Here is an 18,789-nt window from a genome sequence, read left to right on the forward strand (position 1 = left end):
ATAAAAATAATAATAATATTAATAATAATATTAATAATAATAGCAATATTATTCATAATAATACAGCCGCACGCTTCTGTGTGTGTGTGTGTGTGTTTTTTTTTTCCATTTTTTTAATCCTTAACGACTAACTGCGCTATGTTACAACGATTATATACAAAATAATAGACTCGGTGCTATCCGACACTCTCGAGCGTTCCACGTTTTACCACAAACACTCCCGGAAAAAACGTCTGTTCCTCTACTTTCACAACGATTATCAAACTCCTAGTACAAACACGCGAGACGCGCGCCGCCATCTTGGGACGCGCGCGCGCGCCTCTACGCCTCTGCCCGGGGTGCTTTAACGGCGAAGCTAATTATGATACACGAAGAAACTACCCTCTATGCTTGTTTATTTATCTATCTGTTTATTTTCTTTTTTTTTTTTTGTTTCCCTTAATTATCATACACAAGGCTAGTCTACACGGTCAAAAATACGAAAATTGTTTAGCGTCGAACGAGTCACACCCGTGTGGAACCGCCCTCGTTCACGACGATACAGCTCGAACAACAACAAATCAGAACGCCCCCACCTCCCATTCGAACCAGGGGATTCCCGTGATGGCCTTTTACAACGCCTTTGGTATAATATCGTTCGCGCTAAGCGAGGTCCCGATTACACGAAGATTACATTGTTTCGTCCCTTAAACGCTAACCTACTGTCCCACTTACACGGTCGCGATCGCGTGACCGACCTAACCTATCGGACGATCCAAGCCCAAGTCCTTGGCTCTCGCGATCGCGGTTCGATCAATCGACCAAGTCTCCACGCGTTCGAGAACCCGGGATGCGGATGAACGACACGTACACTATACAGGTGTGCACGTCGCAAAAGGCTGAGTGACTTCTCGCGACACCAAACGGCGAAGGAGTCAACGATCAGCGCCATCTTGTCACGCGTGGTCCGTGGACGGTAGCCCCCGTGGAATTATCGCGTGTCCATCCCGAGTTGCTCGACGCGTCTGTGAAACGACGTCGAAAAGCGTGGCGGGTGAAGGAGTCCGGGCCGCGTCATCGATCTTGTTTCGCGGTTAAATATTCAGGAGCTGTCCTTCTGGCTGCTGTCGAAACCGCCGTCCATTTCGCGGGACCTCTCTGTCTCTCCAGCGAGCGAATCCGCGTTCCAGTCGGGTCTGGAAATATCGAGCAGGTCCTGGCGAAGGTAGGAAGGAACCCTGACGCCCGGTCGTTCCTCCATAAATCGACGACGCGCGACAGAGTCGACCCATATTTTGACAGACTCCCGAATAATTCGTCTCGTTCCGTCGTCTATATCGAGCTGACGGAACGAGATCCGATCCAGCCGCGGCCCGACTTTAACTGACGTTGACGCCACGGCGCCGACCAAGTAATTGATCTTATCCGGTTTAATAGATGATCGCGTTAGCCGATAGTTTGAATGGCAGCTCGGATCGGATATTGGCCGCGTTAACGTTCTCCTGGAAGAACGTGAGCGCTGGGCTACGGGCTCGCTGGATGCTACGTCTGATTATCTCCCGATGAGGTATACCGAATACATTAGAGGTTCCACGGAAGTCTGAGCACCGAATTGGATTAAATAAACCGGGAATAAAACAAAGTCTCCAACAGGATGCTGTGTTCTTGCTCGCAGAATCTTGCGAAAGAAAGATTCATGATTTTTGGTACTTGGCTGGTTTGGCGATGTCTGAGATCGAAATAGCGTCTCGAGTAATCCAATTCGGTGTACAATAGCGACGAGATTAAAGTCAGCTCGTCTCAACTTGCACCCCTGTCGCGAGGAGCCAACTCTCGGGCTACCCAACGGAAGATAATAGAAAACTATACTCGGTACGATCAACGTCTGATCAGAATTACATCCGTCTCGTGCTCGCAACCTGGTTGCACGGATAGCCAGTGGATCGAAACCGCGTGTTCGCGACAGAGGCTTGCGACCGAGACAGAGTCAGTGAAATAGTCCAGGGTCCCGATCCTCCTACGTCGTTCTCGAATCGTCTCTTTTCTTTCACGTGTGATTCTCCCCGGTCTGCACAGACACCTCGGAGCCCAGCATCAGTCCATTCGACAGCATGTTGGTCGCGGAGGGTAGAACGAGCGGGCTCGGCATCGTCATAGACGGTCTGAGCCTTTCCGTCAGGGCCAGCATCACTTGGCAGTGCAGGTGCTGAATGGTGGCCAATAGATTGAGATTGGTGTCGATCAATCCCGTGGCCGGCGAGTATCTGTCCCTCTCTACGTTGTCGATCTCCTCTGTTGGTAAAACGGTCACTTTCTGCTCCATCTCGGTCTCCTTCATCGCGGCGGCCTTGTTCTTCTCCGCCTGCTGCAGTAGCCTCTGCTGATGCTTCAGGTACGAGGTAGTGATGGGAAGACTGTAGTCGATGGGCGTGTTCTTGGGATCGAGTCCAGGGCTCCAAGGCCTTGGCAACGGCTGGCTGGGCTGAGGGGACGGTGTTCGGCCCTCTGGCAACATCCTTTTCCTCTTGGACGAGGCCGAGCTTTTCGAGCTAGCCCGGTCCGACTCTGGGGTCCTCCTCGAGTCCGGCAGACTGTCTGCGCTCGGCAAAAAGCCGCCGGTCACGGGCTCCTTCTTCAGCAAATTCGTGATACTCAGGGGATTGTACTTCTCTTCCTTCTCTTTATCGGTTTTCTCCGTCGTCGGCGTCGTCGTCGTGGTTGTCGTCGTCGTCGTCGTCACGGCGCTCCCCCTTTGATGCTTATGGTGCCTGTAACTGTACAGAGGCTTGCCCTCGCCGCCATGATTTCCCTCGCGCAGCTTAGGGCTACTTTGCACCGACGTCGTCGACGTCGTGGTAAGGGCGGCGCCGGCAGGGCTCAACGGCGTCGTCGTCGACGTCAGTGTCGTCGTCGTCAGCGGCGTCGTCGTCGTGGACTGCGATTGATTGGATAAATTCGTCGGGCTCGGGGTCCGCGGGCGTCGTTGGCATTCCGTGCAGCCCAAAAGAAATCGCGTTACCGCCTCTCGGGGTAGGAACGCGTACGTTTCCGTGATCTGAAACAGAACAAGAGGATTCCCATCAGCATGGAGCTCTTTTCCGTCCATATTCATCGATATTCCGTCATTTTTAACAAAATCGTAAATTTTCTAGGCCTTCGCGAGTTCACCAATCTTTCTTCGCACATAATTTGGATCGAATTAATATCTTTCCTTTTAACACGCTTTATACGGTTTGCCAATTCTCTATGTCTGTCTAAGCATGTTCACGATAACGAAGGATATCCAAGAATGAATTTATTCTCGTATCTAACTATAGAGGATGCAACAATTGACACATAGTGCCCTCTATACGTACCATTCAAAGTTACTGGCAGAGACCTGGATCTGACAAGAGTTAGTGGAACCCAGTTTTTACATTAAACTATCAACGAGTCCAAGCTTCACACTTGGTCATCCAATTGTGACTGTCAATAGACTAGGAAGACCCTCATCGATGTCAATCATTATTAATTCTTCCCTAAACCAAGACTACCCAGTCCAATCTCCACTGACAACTACAACTACCGATCTTTAGTGGGCATCTAACTTTAACGTGCGCAGATTATAGTCATTTCAGGGGTACGATGAATATGAATGAACATATCGATTACAGTTCTTTCTGAACATGAAGTTGGTACCAATTTTATTCTCAAAGCAAGCGTATGTGTTCGATGATTGCGAAAAGGAAAATTCTGGAACCAGTCGTTTTGACTGGCTTGGTAGTTCTAGCTTTAAGATGAAAACGGCGCGAATCCTTAGAGAATCGTTTCACTTTTCGACCTAAACCTTGCCAAATCACCGCCCAACATCCTAACATGCGGAACCAACCAGCTGAAACATCCAGAAGTCTCCCCTATAATACCCCCACCGATCCTCGCCTCGAAACGTCGACGAAGTTGGGACGAAATCGACACGTGGTTCGTTGCTTGAACGATCCTTCCTCGCGATACAGGTATTTTCCCTCTGCAGGATTAGAAAGCACGGGCCTGCACTCATGGCGTGAACAGCGTGAGTGACCCCTTTCGTTCCGCTGTCAAACGTCGGCGTCACGTGGAGTCGTTTCACGCGGAACGCCCACTGGGGAAAATTCATGAGCAGTAACGGAACTTTGATGTCTTTGCGAGAAGGTATTTAGCCGGAGGGATGTTCTCTGCCTCTTAATAGGAAACGTTTCTCTCTAAGGAGGTGGAGGAGCGGCATAACTTAATCAAGGATGGGAGGCTGCGAACCGAGAAAGGCAATGGTCGACCCGCGTACACGTGTGCGAATCGGTACACGTGTGTGTGCCTGGGTTTACGTACGATGCAGGTCCGTGTGTCACGCGTGTGCGCGTATGGGCGTGCACAGGTGTGTGTGAGTGTGTGTGTGGGAGAAGGTGCACGGCACGCTGAGGTAATTCGATAAGATTTACTCCGAGCTCGTCTGAGGGACGAAGAAAAGAGCCGTGGGTAAGAAACAGAGATAATGGCTTCTGGATCGACGTGACACACTGGCGGGGATCCCGTGACCAGCAGCCGACAGTCCTAGTTCGCGCTCTTCGGGGTTGTTAATCATTCACACCTTCGGGATGTTAATCATTTCCACGGCGTGTCGCGAGAACAAAATGTGAGTGAACGGATAAACTACTAGGAATATTTATCGAACACAATAACAGCGCAACATAAATTGTAACTAGGTAAATCTCGTAAAATAAATTCGCTTCTAACTGCGATGTAATCCCTCGAGGACTCTCTCACACGCAACATCTATATGTAATGACTGTCATTCAGCTAGTGATTGTTTCTTCACGACTCTGTCATTCTCGTCACACGCACATTCTTCCACACAAACATTGCTCACACTCGTACCACACGTTCTATGACAACCACTAGCACACAAAAGAGTTGAAATAATGCAGGACGGATTTTGGAAAATTGATCTCTCGACGAGGTTGAAATTTTAATCCCGATTTACGCGTTTAATCAATGAGATTGGTAATTTTAAAAAATATAAACGGACTCAAAGTTATTTTTGCTGGTTGGTAAATGTTTGGAGATTTTCTAAATTCTCGAGTACTGCATTTGGATATTTAATTACAGCGCGAGGTAGGCTGAAAAAATATAAATGGAAAGAGAAATAATTTATTTCTTCAGGGTTCTCCTTGTTAAGTAGTTTCTCCAGGTGTTTTTTAAAAGCATCGTTGTAGTTAATTGCAAATTACACGTTGCGGCGAGTTCACAGTTTTTAAGCTTTAATAATACACCGAGTGGAACTTTGCCGTGAGTCGATTAGATCTTGCACCGCAACGGAAACGGCGGGAATTAATAAATGTCGCTCATGCGATCTGATTTTGAATGTTAATCGTGCCATATATTTTAAGTTAACAATTTATGATTTTCGTTTTATATTTCTTCGCCGCTATAAATATAAACTTGCAAAAATATCTCGCAACGTAATGAATCAAACGTCCGCAACTATTCCTTCAAAAAGGAAAAATAAAAAAAGAAAAAAAGGAAACAATGAAAATAGTTTAATATAATAAAAAAAAAAAAAAACACGAGATTATTAATCAACGTAGTTGCAGGGGTGACAAAGGGACCCCTTTATTAATCTTAGCACCGTCAATGGCGCCATAGTGGCGCCACTGGCGAATCTAGTGCGGATCACCAGTGACCCCTGCAGCATCCAGCGTTAAAACAGCATCCACAGAACATACAGTACAGGTCGCTCGTAAAATCAATCGTACCTAAAGGTATTAGTCCAGCAACTTCCGAAACAGTAATCCGATATTTAGAGGAATCGATCCGGCGTCGTTCCGTGCAGTACAATGTCAATTTGAAACAGCTTCTCCTATTACCAGATATCGTTGACGATGATTTATCCAAACTGCTAATAAAATACCAATTGCCACTAAAATAATTGACATCGCATCCGAGCAATCGTTTCCAAAGCACCGATTAAAACCTCCGCGTTCTTCCTACCCGACTTCGCAACGATAAACACGTGCGCATTTTTCCACGACCCGTACACACCGTGCTGAATTTTCGCATTTCAATTTTCCAACACGCGTCCCCGTCCTCTCTCCCCGCTCTTTTCCACCAAAGAATCGCATCAGCCACGTTCGATCATCCGTCCACCGGCTAGGCTCCGCGGTGACCCAGTAATTCCCGAACGCGCCGCGTAGCCGGTACTCCGCGACGCCGCCTGGCGGCAGTTCCGCGAAGCACCGGCTCGCGCCTCGTAACAGCGACTTAAACGTTAAAACGGTTGCAGGTTCGCGCGGCGCCGCGACTGGCCGCCACGGTCACACGCGTGCATGCCTGCGTGTGTGTGTGCGTGTGTGTGTACACTGGCGTGCGTGTGCGTGTACGTGTGCGCGGGCCACGGCCGCGTGTGGGTGTGCACCGGTAAGCAGGCAATGCAACAAGTGTCCTGAGGTTTTGAATCACAAGCAGATCGCGGCGGTGGAGAGAGAGAAAGAGGACGGCGACGCGACTCGAATGGGATAGGGAGGCGCGGCAGGGAAGGGGGGCCGGAGGGGCTCGCGAACGGGAGAAAGAGGAACGGACAGAGCGGCGAAAGAGGGCGAACCGATCGGGTCGCGAGCGCGGGACGGGGTGTCGCGGAACAGATATGATACCCCGGAGAGAGGTTTACGCAAACGCGCGCCGGAACACGTGAGATGACGTGTGGTATCGAGTGTTCGACGCTTGAATGCCTCGATGCCTTCTCCCCCGGGAACGGTAAATATCGCGTGTCGCGGTCGGCCATGCAAGAATTCGGCTCGCACGATCCCGAACGGATTCGGGGTCAGCGCCGACCCGCGCCGATGTATCTTCTCATGGGAGATCCGCTCGCCGGATTGAATTCAAATCGCTGACGGGGAGAACGAGGAAAAATTGTTTCTTTCGAGGGTTCCGCTCGTTGCTTCTTCCTTTTGCTCCTTGCTCCAGCAGCGGTTTGAAATTAGGGTTGTTTGGGTTTTCCCGGTTACTCGCGTTCCTTTGTTTCCCTTCCAGGGACCCCGGAAAGGTTGCTTTGAGGTTAGGTTTGTTTGCTTTTTTCAATTTACTCTCTGCTTCTTTCCTCTTTGATGGAGCAGCACTGAAGGGAAGAATAGGGTTTTTAGACTGGAGGAATATTAGAGGAAAGGAGAAATTTTTGAAATTTCGAGTGTTTTAATTTCTAATTTCCGTTTCCTTTTCTCCGTGATGGAGGAATATCGTGAAGATGCTTTAATTTTTTAAATTAGAGATACAGGATTTTTTTGAATCTTCCCTGTTTTTTTAATGGCAGCGCATTGAAGAAGAAATTAAGCTTTTAAGGTTAGGCGTGCTTGTCCTTTTGTGGAGAATTTGAGATAGCTGAGGGATATATCGGTGAATTCTTTTGAGAAAGTTTGCATATCCTATTTTCTATCTAAGGTAATTGGATATTTTGAGAGTAATTTCTCGAAAGAATTTAAAAATTTCGGATAAGATAGAATATCAAGTTAGAGGTTAGATCAGTCACACTTGCAATATTACTTTACCTATGATTAAACTATGACAACGAATAGTGGATTTCGTTGCTGAAGAATTGTGAGACACTCCTATTATTGGAAATTTAATTTTCGGAAAATAGAAAATATCGATGCGATTAAAGTATAAATGTATTATCGACAAACGGAACTTTTCTTGATGAGAATTCGGTGTACCTTCCAATTAAGGTATATTTTCAAACCTTTAATATTTAATTACCACGTAAAACATTTGGACTCGTTCCTTTAGAGAAAGTATTTCTAGGTATTCCAATAAAGAAAAGCCTAGAATCAATTACGATTCTAACCTAAGAAATATTTCCAAGTCCCACAAGATAAAGAACATTTCGCGCAAAGAGTTTCATTTTCCACTAACTCTCGCAGAAGTATACTTTTGCTGTATTCGAGATGCTTCGATAATAATGGTGGGAGAATTTAAAATTCCCTAGAATTTTCTTCGATGTTGCACGTATCATCAATTTCTAAGCGCATCAAGCCTGCGGGAAAGTAATGGATAGATATTCCTGTTTGAAACTTACCGTCCTGTACGTTCTCTTTTGACCGGCATGCTTCCCCGGACGACCCTCAAGGTCAACATGGACAGCATGAATAATGTCGAAGAAGTTCTCCACGATCGCGACTTTCTTGTACACTCTTCCGGGTGGAACGGTACCCTCGGCGCCGTTTAACGTCTGAAACCAACGTGTGACATAGTTAAAAATTCAATCTAACTTTTAAATAGTTAAAGTAGATAGAAAAAATGGCGGACAGTTGCAGGGGATTTATTAAGATGCGTCGCGTTAATTCGTCCTGTTGTCATCCTATTAAACTTTGCTTCGCTTGCCGATTAAACTGGCATTACACCTCCCCTTTCACCGATTACTATTTATAATTAACATTTAACATATACATCAAATACAATCAAACGCGTAAACTTTGCATTATTTCACAGGTTACAATTTCCAGTTTAATTTAACACTCAGCAGCCACATATGCGCGCATCAGCGCCATCTATCCGTTCAAACGCAACTATGGTAACAGGAAGATTCCTACTTTCGTATCAGACGCTCGGTAGATTCCTGCAATTCCTTTACCGACAGCCATCAAAACCTTACCAACGTCGGTATGTCAGGAAGCTACGTATCCCGCTGCCTCCATCCATCGTCGATAATACAGACTTCTGCCAATTCTAACCTATACAACACCCTCGCTTCGAACTCCCAAAAACAGCGAAAAAACAGAGTAACTAGAGCAAATAATTACGCGCAATTAGACTCTCCTATCCCGTTCGATCATTCTACCCCGAAAACCCTCTAATCGACACCGTTTCGACTTCGAAAGAAAATGTCTCGAATTCCTACGAACCAAAAGATATCGTCGCGCAGAACCGAAAGCAGAGGCCGGTTAACCTCGCAAAAGTGAAGTCGCAAGAAGCATAATACCCGGCTACCCGTTCGCCAACGTTTTCTCCATTTCCGCATGCCAAAGGCACCGCGGTATTGCGGGCGCGGTAAAAAATTCCAACTAGCCCAGAAACTCGATTAACTTCGGGACGCGGGTGGCGTGACGGTCCGCGGGCATGGCCGCGGTCAGATTGTTCGGACGAACTTTCCGACCTTAAGAAGTTGCGGGCGCATGCGCGACATTATTGTATTTCCCTAAACACCTGTTGAAGGGTAAAGTTGAACTCGTGGGGGGCTTACGACTCGGTTAAGTGGCTGCGGTCAGGCGGGATAACAATGCCGATATCTAGGTGACCGCCGCCTTAAGATAACACGCGGTGCGCCCCGATCGAACGACCGCGGCGCCCCCGTGCGTCTCGGCCGCGTACCACCGCCCCTCCGTCAGCCGTAATTGGACGTAATCGCGGCGACGATCCCCGCGTCTCTTCTTCGCCCGGCCGTCAACGGAAATCGATGCTTTCGCAAGTATCGTGGCGACACGATCATTCAATTTTCAGCGACCAGCCTGAGCACCGAGACTGGCTAAAACGGAACAACCCCCACCCCTCTTCGATCCGTCGTCCGATTTTATCGGGATATTATAATACCGAAATATTTCGCGCTGCCAGGTGGGCTGGTCTGAAAATAAGCACAGTCGAAACTCCTTCTGTCGCGGCTCCTATAAATCCGCGAAAAAATATTTTTGGATGCGATTCCGACTCGGCTTCTTAGATTTTCCGGTCGAAATAGAATCGGGTAAATCGTTAATTGAGCAAATTTATATCTCGTGGATATTCGAAGTTGGGTCTAGAAATTTTTAGACGAGTATTTTTATAGCTCATTTTTGCGAATGTCTTACGATTTGATGGTGGTACAAATGGTCTCGAAAAATGATTATGATAGCTGCTGTTAGTTTGAAAGTCAGAGGTGCGAAGGTAGTGTACTATAGCAAGTAGCATATGACAAAGAAATTGTCATAATTTTCTCGACAGGAAATTTGTGTTCACGTCTAGTACGAAACCGTCTTTGTGACTCACGTCCATATTTTAAAGCATTTGTATATTTGTATTCTACAATGTACATTGTTCATGCAACCCAAAAATGGAAATGTCTTGACACTTGGAAAAAGTTCCACAGTAACAATTATATATTCCAAGTTTGACTATATCAAAATTCTTGAGCCTGTCTGTACGTACACTCTACTACTGCGCAGAATTTGAAACGATTATGTTTGCCCCAAATTAGGTGAAAGACAACCCAACCTGGAAGGATAAACAAAAGACACTTGCTCACTTAAATAAAATATATCCAAAAACATCTCAAAACCTGCGTAACTCTCATCAAATAGAAAAACATGAAATTCCCATAAAATTCCCATAAGATCACCAAAGGCTCCTCCATATGAAACGAAAAACTGTCAAAATCTCAGTAACCCTTCTCAAATACAAACACACGAATCTTGCAAAATCCTAACAAAATTCCACACTAATTTTGTAACACAAGATTAGAAATCCTCGTTAAATATACGAAAGCTCGAAATTCGGAGAAAATTCTCAAAAATAACGGTATCACCAATTGCTTCTCAATACCTCAAAAGAAGCTACCACAGACTCCTCCATATGAAACCAAAAACTATCAAAATCTCAGTAACCTTTGTCAAATAGAAACCCACGAATCTCGCAAAATCCTAACAAAATTCTACACTAATTTTGTAACACGAAACTAGAAACCCTCGTTAGAAATACGAAAGCACGAAATTGGAAGAAAATTCTCAAAAATATCGGATCAGCAAGCCTTTCTCAATTCCTGAAAAGAAGCTTCCCCGAAAAGCTGGAGAGGAGCACCCGAACCGCAACCCATCGTGCCTCGCGCGACTTAATATCTAATTAATTCACCCTTGATCCCCCTCCTACCCTCGAAAACCCTAGCATCCGGGTGCCTAAATTGCTCGCGAACCAGAAATTTCACGGCGTAACAGCGCCGGAGAGGCCGCGATCTCGATCCCGGGAACCCCAATAATCGTCGATGATCCAGCGCAACGACGGGGTCAGACAGCGTCCACCCCCTATCGAGATAGCCGTGGGTTCGATCGAAACGGGCGGAGATTAACCTACTTGAGAGGGTGTATGTGTCTTGCCGTCCGCTTATGTAAACGCGCGAGAGGGTGAGTTTCATGGCTGAATACGGCCGGGCGGCGGACAGAGAGGAAGGCAAGATAGGGGGCGCGCGAGTGAGAGCGCCAGGGCTCGGCAGTCTGTCGCCTGTGGATGGCCGTGTCACGCAGTGCGTATTGGCATATAACGAGAGCCCACGGCCTGGCCGCGTGCCTCCACGGGCCGAGATGTGTCTGGAAACGTGTCGATGCTGATGCATATGTATGCCACTTTGAACCAGCCGATTCTAAGAGCTCGTTTTAATGTTTAATACAAGGCGGAACGCGAACGGTCCCTGCTTTGTTTTCTCCGCGAGTACCGACGCTGGGCCTTGGGCCGACTTCTTGGCGCGATTGGATCCGCGGCCCAAGGAGATGTCCCAGGGTGTGGTAATCGTTTGGAGAGAATAGATGACAGGTGTCAATAGTGTGGTAGAGGGAACCTGGAGATCTAGGAATCTAAGGTTTGATAATTCTGGTGAAAATTGGTGAGAGTTAGGCATCAGGACTCGTGGTTGAGTCCGTATTTCATTCAAGGAAATGTTCCAGGCTGTGGTAATGGTTTAGAGAGAATGGATGACAGGTATCAATAGACGAACGAGTAGCCTGGAGATCTAGGAATCTAAGGTTTGATAATTCTGGTGAAAATTGGGTGAGAGTTAGACATCAGGACTCGTGGTTGTGTCCATGTTTCATTTAAGGAAATGTTCCAGGGTGTGGTAATGGTTTAGAGAGAATGGATGACAGGTGTGAATAGTGTAACGAGTAGCCTGGAAGTCTGAAAATCTAAGGTTTGATATTGCTGATGAAAATTGGCAAAAGTTAGGGATCAGGACCTGTGGTTGGGTTCGTGTCTGAGTCCAAGGAAATGTTCCAGGGTGTGGTAATCGTTTGGAGAGAATGGATGATAGGTGTCAATAGTGTAACGAGTAGCCTGAAAGTCTGAAAATCTAAGGTTTGATATTGCTGATGAAAATTGGCAAAAGTTAGGGATCAGGACCTGTGGTTGGGTTCGTGTCTGAGTCCAAGGAAATGTTCCAGGTTGTGGTAATCGTTTGGAGAGACTAGATGACAGGTGTCAATAGTGTGACGAGTAGCCTAGAGATCTAAGAATCTAAGGTTTGATATTTCTGGTGAAAATTTGTGATAATTAGGCATCAGGGCCCGTGGTTGTGTCTCATTTAAGAAAATGTTCCAGGGTATGGTAATCGCTTGGAGAGAATAAATTACAGGTGTCAATAGTGTGAGGAGTAGCCTGGAGATCTGGGAATCTAAAGTTTGATGTTACTTCTGATCACTGTTGGGAGTTAGGTGTCAGTAAGCTTCCAATTTTTGAGTTACGTAATCGTTGTTGAGTCTAATTGCTAGGAATGTGAAATAATTTTTGATAGGAAGTTACACTAAGTCTTAATGGGAGTTAGGTAAGTAAGATAGGCGTCAGTAAGCTTCCAATTTTTGAGTTACGTAGTCGTTGTTGAGTCTAATTGCTAGGAATGTGAAATAATTTTTGATAGGAAGTTACACTAAGTCTTATTGACAGATCTAAAAGGTTAGATGGTATGAAAAGGTACAATAATTTGGAAATTGGTGTTACTGATCAGTGGTGGAGTCTAGTGGCAGACAGTGTTCATATAGAACATGATGATTGGACGTTATTGGTGTTCGTTGATACCAATTCGGCGTCAAAAAGCTTCCAATTTTTAGAAAAACTTGCTCTTATTGAGATTACCTTTAGGAAATTTGAAGTAACTCTGGCAAAAATGATGTTTCTGATCTATATATACAATTGGACTAATAAAACGAGCGTTTTATGAAAATGCAATAGAAAATTTGGAGATCTTGGGATTGAGATGAATCAAGAACTGATGTTGTCCTGAGTCGATCTCTGAGAACAGTGTTTACGATAACTGAGACTGATTTTAAAAAATATTAAAACAATTTTAGTACCAATCTTCCTATTCTTCTTGATCTACACAATGAGATTATACTATGAGAAATTTGGGTTAAGTCTCCAGATCTGCGAATTGCTACTTTACGATTCACTGACTGAACGTCTATTATTTCTAAATTAAACATTCAGGAAAGTCGAAATAATTCTAACACCGGAATTACTGTCCTCGTTCGATACTCTAGAATCCAATAGACGAATAGCAGGATCGATAAAAATGGACGTTCATTTCGAAACAGATTATCGCAATCGAGCTCGAGGAACGACACTAAACTAATTGCAGTAGCAATATCTCGTATGCAACAAACTCGAAGAACCCGTGAATAGTCGTCCCCGTGCTGCCTAGAGCCATCGCGTTCATGACTCGTGAAATAACCCGAAGTAACAGCTGGATAATTCGAGAAGAGTCTAATCTTATCATAGACGTTGGTAACGAGAATAAAATTTCATCCGATCCGACTTTTCCCGTCGTCCCCTTCAAAACCGTTCGTTCGTTCGAATGAACCGGGATGATAAACCCGATCGACTCGTGCTATAAAAATTGATTCGACGTAAAGTTGGGACGGGAAAATTCACTCGAACTGACAACAAGCTCCGGATAATTTCCCGAGGAGCGGAGAATTTTTAAGCTTGGGAAACGAGTCGCGGATCGTAGCAGGGTTAAGCGCCTGTAACTCGAGATCTCGGCTCATGGGCCAAGGATCTCGGGCCATTTCCTGCGCGCTGCTCCAAATAAGGGTCGATACCCGTTGGAAGCGATCCACCGAGGGAATGACACGCGAGAATTCTTCCACGAGCCACGGGTCGTTCCGTCGACGAACGGGACGCGAGGAACAGTGCTGTCCGAGCCTTCTCGCAGGTAATGCCGCGGTCACACGCTCGTTCAGGCATCGTCCACTGCAGTCGGCGCCATGTTGCACCACCCTTATGGCCGCTGTCACACGGGCCACCGTTTCCTCCGAGTTTTGCATTTTTATCGAGCGTAAAGTCTCTCCAAACGAAATCCGAATGAAATTTATTACAAAATCCGGCAGAAATCCAAATTGAATTTATAAAGAATTCCATAGAAATTAAAATTCGACAGATATATAAAAGAAAATAAATAAAAGACAGCTTCTTTTAAGCATCTCCTCGATTTCATTTATATGTCTATCGAATTTTAGTTTCTTTTCAATTTTACATAAATTTCTTTTGGATTTCGCTTCGATTTTATATTATCTAAAATTTCTTTGAATATTTTCTAGGTTTTTATCAAATTTCTCTGTCAAAATAGAGAATATTCTGTATTAAATTCCCAATTAAAATTCTGTATTAAAATAACGTAAAATAGAAATTCCATGAAAGTGGTTTATTTTCAAGTTGTTTTTACTCGATGACTGTTAGGAAATGGTCATTTCAAAGAGTGCGTGATCGAAACGATACTAATTGTCTTCCTTGTACCCTATATGACTCTTCGTCATCGAGTTCTCACGAAACCTGGGCCCCCCTGGTGTCTTTCCAGGCACGAAAGCGGAAGGAAAAGATAGAAAGGAACGGAAGGAGGCGATTGACCAGGGTATTCCAGGCCCAATTCGTCGGTTTAAGAGGCAGGCCGGGATAACGAAGGGAATTCGCGTGAAAGAATATTACTGCGCCGACTGAGGGAGGTTTGAACGAGAAAGCCAAGTGTCCCGCGAAACGTCGTGAAAGCCGGTACTAAACGCGCGAAAGGGCTGCAAGTTTTACGGCTGCCTCCTATCTTGCCTAGATATCGGCGCGATAGCGCGTCCACGTAGCCATGACAGCTAAGGGAACGAGAATTTTTACGTTTGTGCAGCTTAATCCGACGCGATCCAAAGGATCCTAGTCCATATAATCCTTATTTTGTGCAGAAACTAATTAATTTTGGCTAAGCAACACGTGATGGAACTGATTTGCTGATAAAATGTAATTTTCAGAACTAAATTATCTTCATTCTACGTGTGACTAATTTTTCAACGATGATATTAATTTACGCATAGTGTCATTAGGCTTGAGACTCTGAGATGTGGTTAGGTTTGGATTCTGAAGTAATTTTTCAACGATTATATTAATTTACGCATAGTGTCATTAGGCTTGAGACTCTGAGATGTGGTTAGGTTTGGATTCTGTTTGGTTTCAGGTCTCTCAAGATTTGGATAAGATCTGCGCCAAGATAGGACCAAATTGGAATTAAATTTAGGTTAGGTTTAATTCAGATCTAAACCGGACGTTAAGTGATTCTAAGATTGGGCTAAATTTGAGCCAGACTCAGATCAGGTTCATATTAGGTTTGTATGAATATCTTGAGTTAACTTTGGACCACTTGGGCTTGGGCTAGTTATGAGCTAGGTTAATCTGAACTTATTATCAAATTGGAATTAAATTTAAGTTTAATTCATATTTAAACCGAACTTTGAGTAATTCTAAGATTGGACTAAGTTTGAGTCAGGCCCAGGCCAGACTCATATTAGCTTTGTATCAAGCCTGAACTAACTTTGAACCACTTAGACTTGGGCTAGTTATGAGCTAGGTTAATTTGAACTTATTACCAAATTGGAATTAAATTTAGGTTATGTTTGCTTCATATTTAAACTGGACTTTGAGAAATTCTAAGTTTGAACTAAGTATGAGCCAGGCCCAGGCCAAGTTTAGATTAGGCTTGTATCAGACCTAACCTAACTTTGGACCACTTGGACTTGGACTAGTTAAGAGCCAGGTTAATTTAAACTTATTACCAAATTGGAATTAAATTTAGGTTAGGTTTAATTCATATTTAAACCGAACTTTGAATTCTAAGTTTGGACTAAGTTTGAGTCAGGCCCAGACCAGGTTCATATTAAGTTTACATCAGACCTGAGCTAACTTTGGAACACTTGGGCTTGTGCTAGTTAAGAGCTAGGTTAATTTCAACTCATAATCAGATTTCAATTAAACTCTAATTAAGTCCTGACTAAAATTGATCCAGGTTTTAACTAAAGCTAGATTAGAATAAGATTCAGTTTGAACTAAGTTTGGCTCAGACTTGTACCAATTTTGTTTGCTCTTTTCATTTATGACAGGATTTGGAATTAGGTTAGATCTGCATATAGAATACGTTTGAGCTGAATTTACATCGGACATCTTGAGACACGGAGTATCAAGATTCGATTGAATATTTTAACAGCAAGCGTTGTTTAATAATAATTCCTTGAATATCGCATATTGCAGCACTCGAAACGAGGACGCACACATAGGCATATGTCGCAAAGGCCGCATCGGTGCAGTGAATCGCTCCATTTACCGCATTTTCCACAAACTCTCTCAAACAATGTGAATTCTATGCGTCAGGCAGCCATAGTCAGCCGTGGTATATGGAGTTCTCTTCGCGGCGAGCGACCATAATCGCTTGTAGTATACGGAGATCGCTTCAAAGAGAGCGGCCATAGTCGTCCATGGTAGCGAAAGGGTTAATTAACCCCGCTTGCCTTGTGATTTTTTTACGTCCACGTGCATTAAAGATAGGCATTCGCTGTTTTAATATTGCTCCTGGCAAGGAGTCTTTAATAATTATACCCCGGCCATATAAAATACCCTATCTTACTACTCTACTTTCCTATATTTTCTTAGCCGTTTAAAATAACACCGTGTACCCTCCAGGTGCAAGATTTTGATTGCACATTTTTCACTACGAATCCCCGATTAGTCTTCCTTTTCCACCACTTCCTCCACTTTCATCCCTTCTGTGTATCTTCATTCGATGACAAAGAATTCTTTCGTCTGTCCTCTAACAACCTACTCTGTCAAGATTCGTGTATAAAACTGCATTTAAATTATAAATTTAAAGAATATATAAAGACAGAAATTTACAAAATATTGGTCGAGGTTCAATCCCACATTGTGCCACATTTTTATTTCAAGTATATATTTATTTTGCAAAATTAGAGTCAAGTAGAGAGTTTAGAAGAAGGCTACGAAAGTAACGCTTTGAGAAAAATATTTTGAAACTGTATCCAATATTTTATTAAATATTAAGAATTTTTAATCGAAGGGGAGTCTAATTGTTAGTCGCCATTTAATAGAATTCCAAAGATCATTTATTAATTATTAATTAATTAATACATCGAATTTAAAATAACGCAGCGATGCGTGGAATATGGAAGTAAAATAATTTCAAAGAATTTCAAAGAATTTCAAACAATTGTAAATTATTTACCGTTTGAAAAACATCTTTACGTGGACTTTGCAGCGGAAAATCCTCGAATGGCTATTTTTCCGTGACGAAAAATTCGTCGAGTGCGAGGCGTTAAGCTGATATAAATGTCTTTTAGGGAAAAATGTAGGAAAAGCCGCGGTTTTTTCTCTGGGAAATTCTAAAATATCGCTGGTAGTGGTGGGTGGTTCGTCACTTCGTGCGAAGGTAAATATTTTGAAATTAAGTTCGGCAGTGAAAATACCTCGCGACTGCTGCACACTTAGCCAATGTTTTGCAGAGAGTGACTGGATACCGGAAAACACGGGGCTGGAAGTTGGCCTGCGTGTTAAAAGATTGCGAAAACACGTTGCAGTCTAAGCTGTATCCGGTGTTTTGCTTCATCCGACTCGTACCAGTCTGGATCCATCCGTGGATATTTTACCTATAATCCGTTGCTTTGATATCCACTCTATTTACATGCGGGGCAATTTCGTGATGGCGAGTGCCGATCGCTGTCAACTTCAGCCGACGTGCAACCCGTGAAGAAATGAAAATTGAAAATCAATGAACAGCATGGTCGACCGAATGCTTAAAACGTGACGTTACAGTTTACGAGTCCGAGAACAGCTTCGTAGATTTTCAGATAGAAACGCTCGAGGAACACTTCTCTATGGGGTTCCTGAGGGGTAACGAACTCTGGTATACCAAGCGCCAGAGAGAGAGAGTGCGAAAACTTATTAAAATGAATTTATGGTTCTTAATCGCGGAATAATATAGCTAGTAGGCCAAAGATCATCGCCCTTGAGTTTTTAATAGATGTACTAACCTCTGATATATATAGTATAGTAGTTATAGTATGGTATTAAAATGTAGCATAGTATAAAATTTATTAAAATGAATTTATGGTTGTTAATCACAGAATAATATAGCTAGTAGGCCAAAGATCATCGCCCTTAAGTTTCTAATAAATATACTAACCTCTAATATATATAGTATAGTAGTTATAGTATAGTATAGTCCATTAGATAGTATATTATAGTATAGTAGTTATAGTATAGTATAGTATAGTAGTTATAGTATAGTATAGTATAGGAGTTATAGTATAGTATAGTATAGTATTAAACTGTAGTATAGTATAAAATTTATTAAAATGAATTTATGGTTGTTAATCCCAGAATAATATAGCTAGTAGGCCAAAGATCATCGCCCTTAAGTTTCTAATAAATATACTAACATCTAATATATATAGCATAGTGCTTATAGTATAGTATAATACATTAGATAGTATATTATCGCACAATAGTTATAGCGCCATATTTAAATGCAAAATGCATAAATAATATTAGTTATTGATTGAAGATGATAAAGCGAAAACGAATAGATATATATGCACATAAAAGTACTTGCGGTAATTTGAAAAAATAAAAATTGTGGGGGCAGCCATTTTGATTTCTTCGATAGTCCCAGTGTTAACGAATACACTGATAACACTGCTTCAACTGACTTTCCTTTCCCTCTAATTGGATTCCACGTCGAAATGAAGCATGAATTACATATAT

General features: G+C 43.6%; 1 protein-coding gene across 4 annotated transcripts in view; it reads right to left on the reverse strand.

Moving 5' to 3' along the window:
• Positions 1-836: 836 nt before the first annotated feature.
• LOC108551863 (mucin-17) overlaps positions 837-18,789 on the reverse strand; it is a 110,520-nt gene continuing 92,567 nt past the window's right edge. For all 4 annotated transcript variants that reach the window (XM_017906199.1, XM_017906201.1, XM_017906202.1 and 1 more), the window contains exons 3-4: positions 8,057-8,209; positions 837-3,034 (exon numbers count right to left, since the gene is read on the reverse strand). In XM_017906199.1, coding sequence (XP_017761688.1) covers positions 2,027-3,034; positions 8,057-8,209 — 1,161 coding nt within the window. In that variant the 3' untranslated portion in view covers positions 837-2,026. The remainder of the gene's footprint in view (positions 3,035-8,056; positions 8,210-18,789) is intronic.

The sequence above is a fragment of the Eufriesea mexicana genome, unplaced genomic scaffold (assembly GCF_001483705.2).
Source record: "Eufriesea mexicana isolate 0111107269 unplaced genomic scaffold, ASM148370v2 scaffold5173, whole genome shotgun sequence".
In the NCBI taxonomy this organism is placed as follows: domain Eukaryota; kingdom Metazoa; phylum Arthropoda; class Insecta; order Hymenoptera; family Apidae; genus Eufriesea; species Eufriesea mexicana.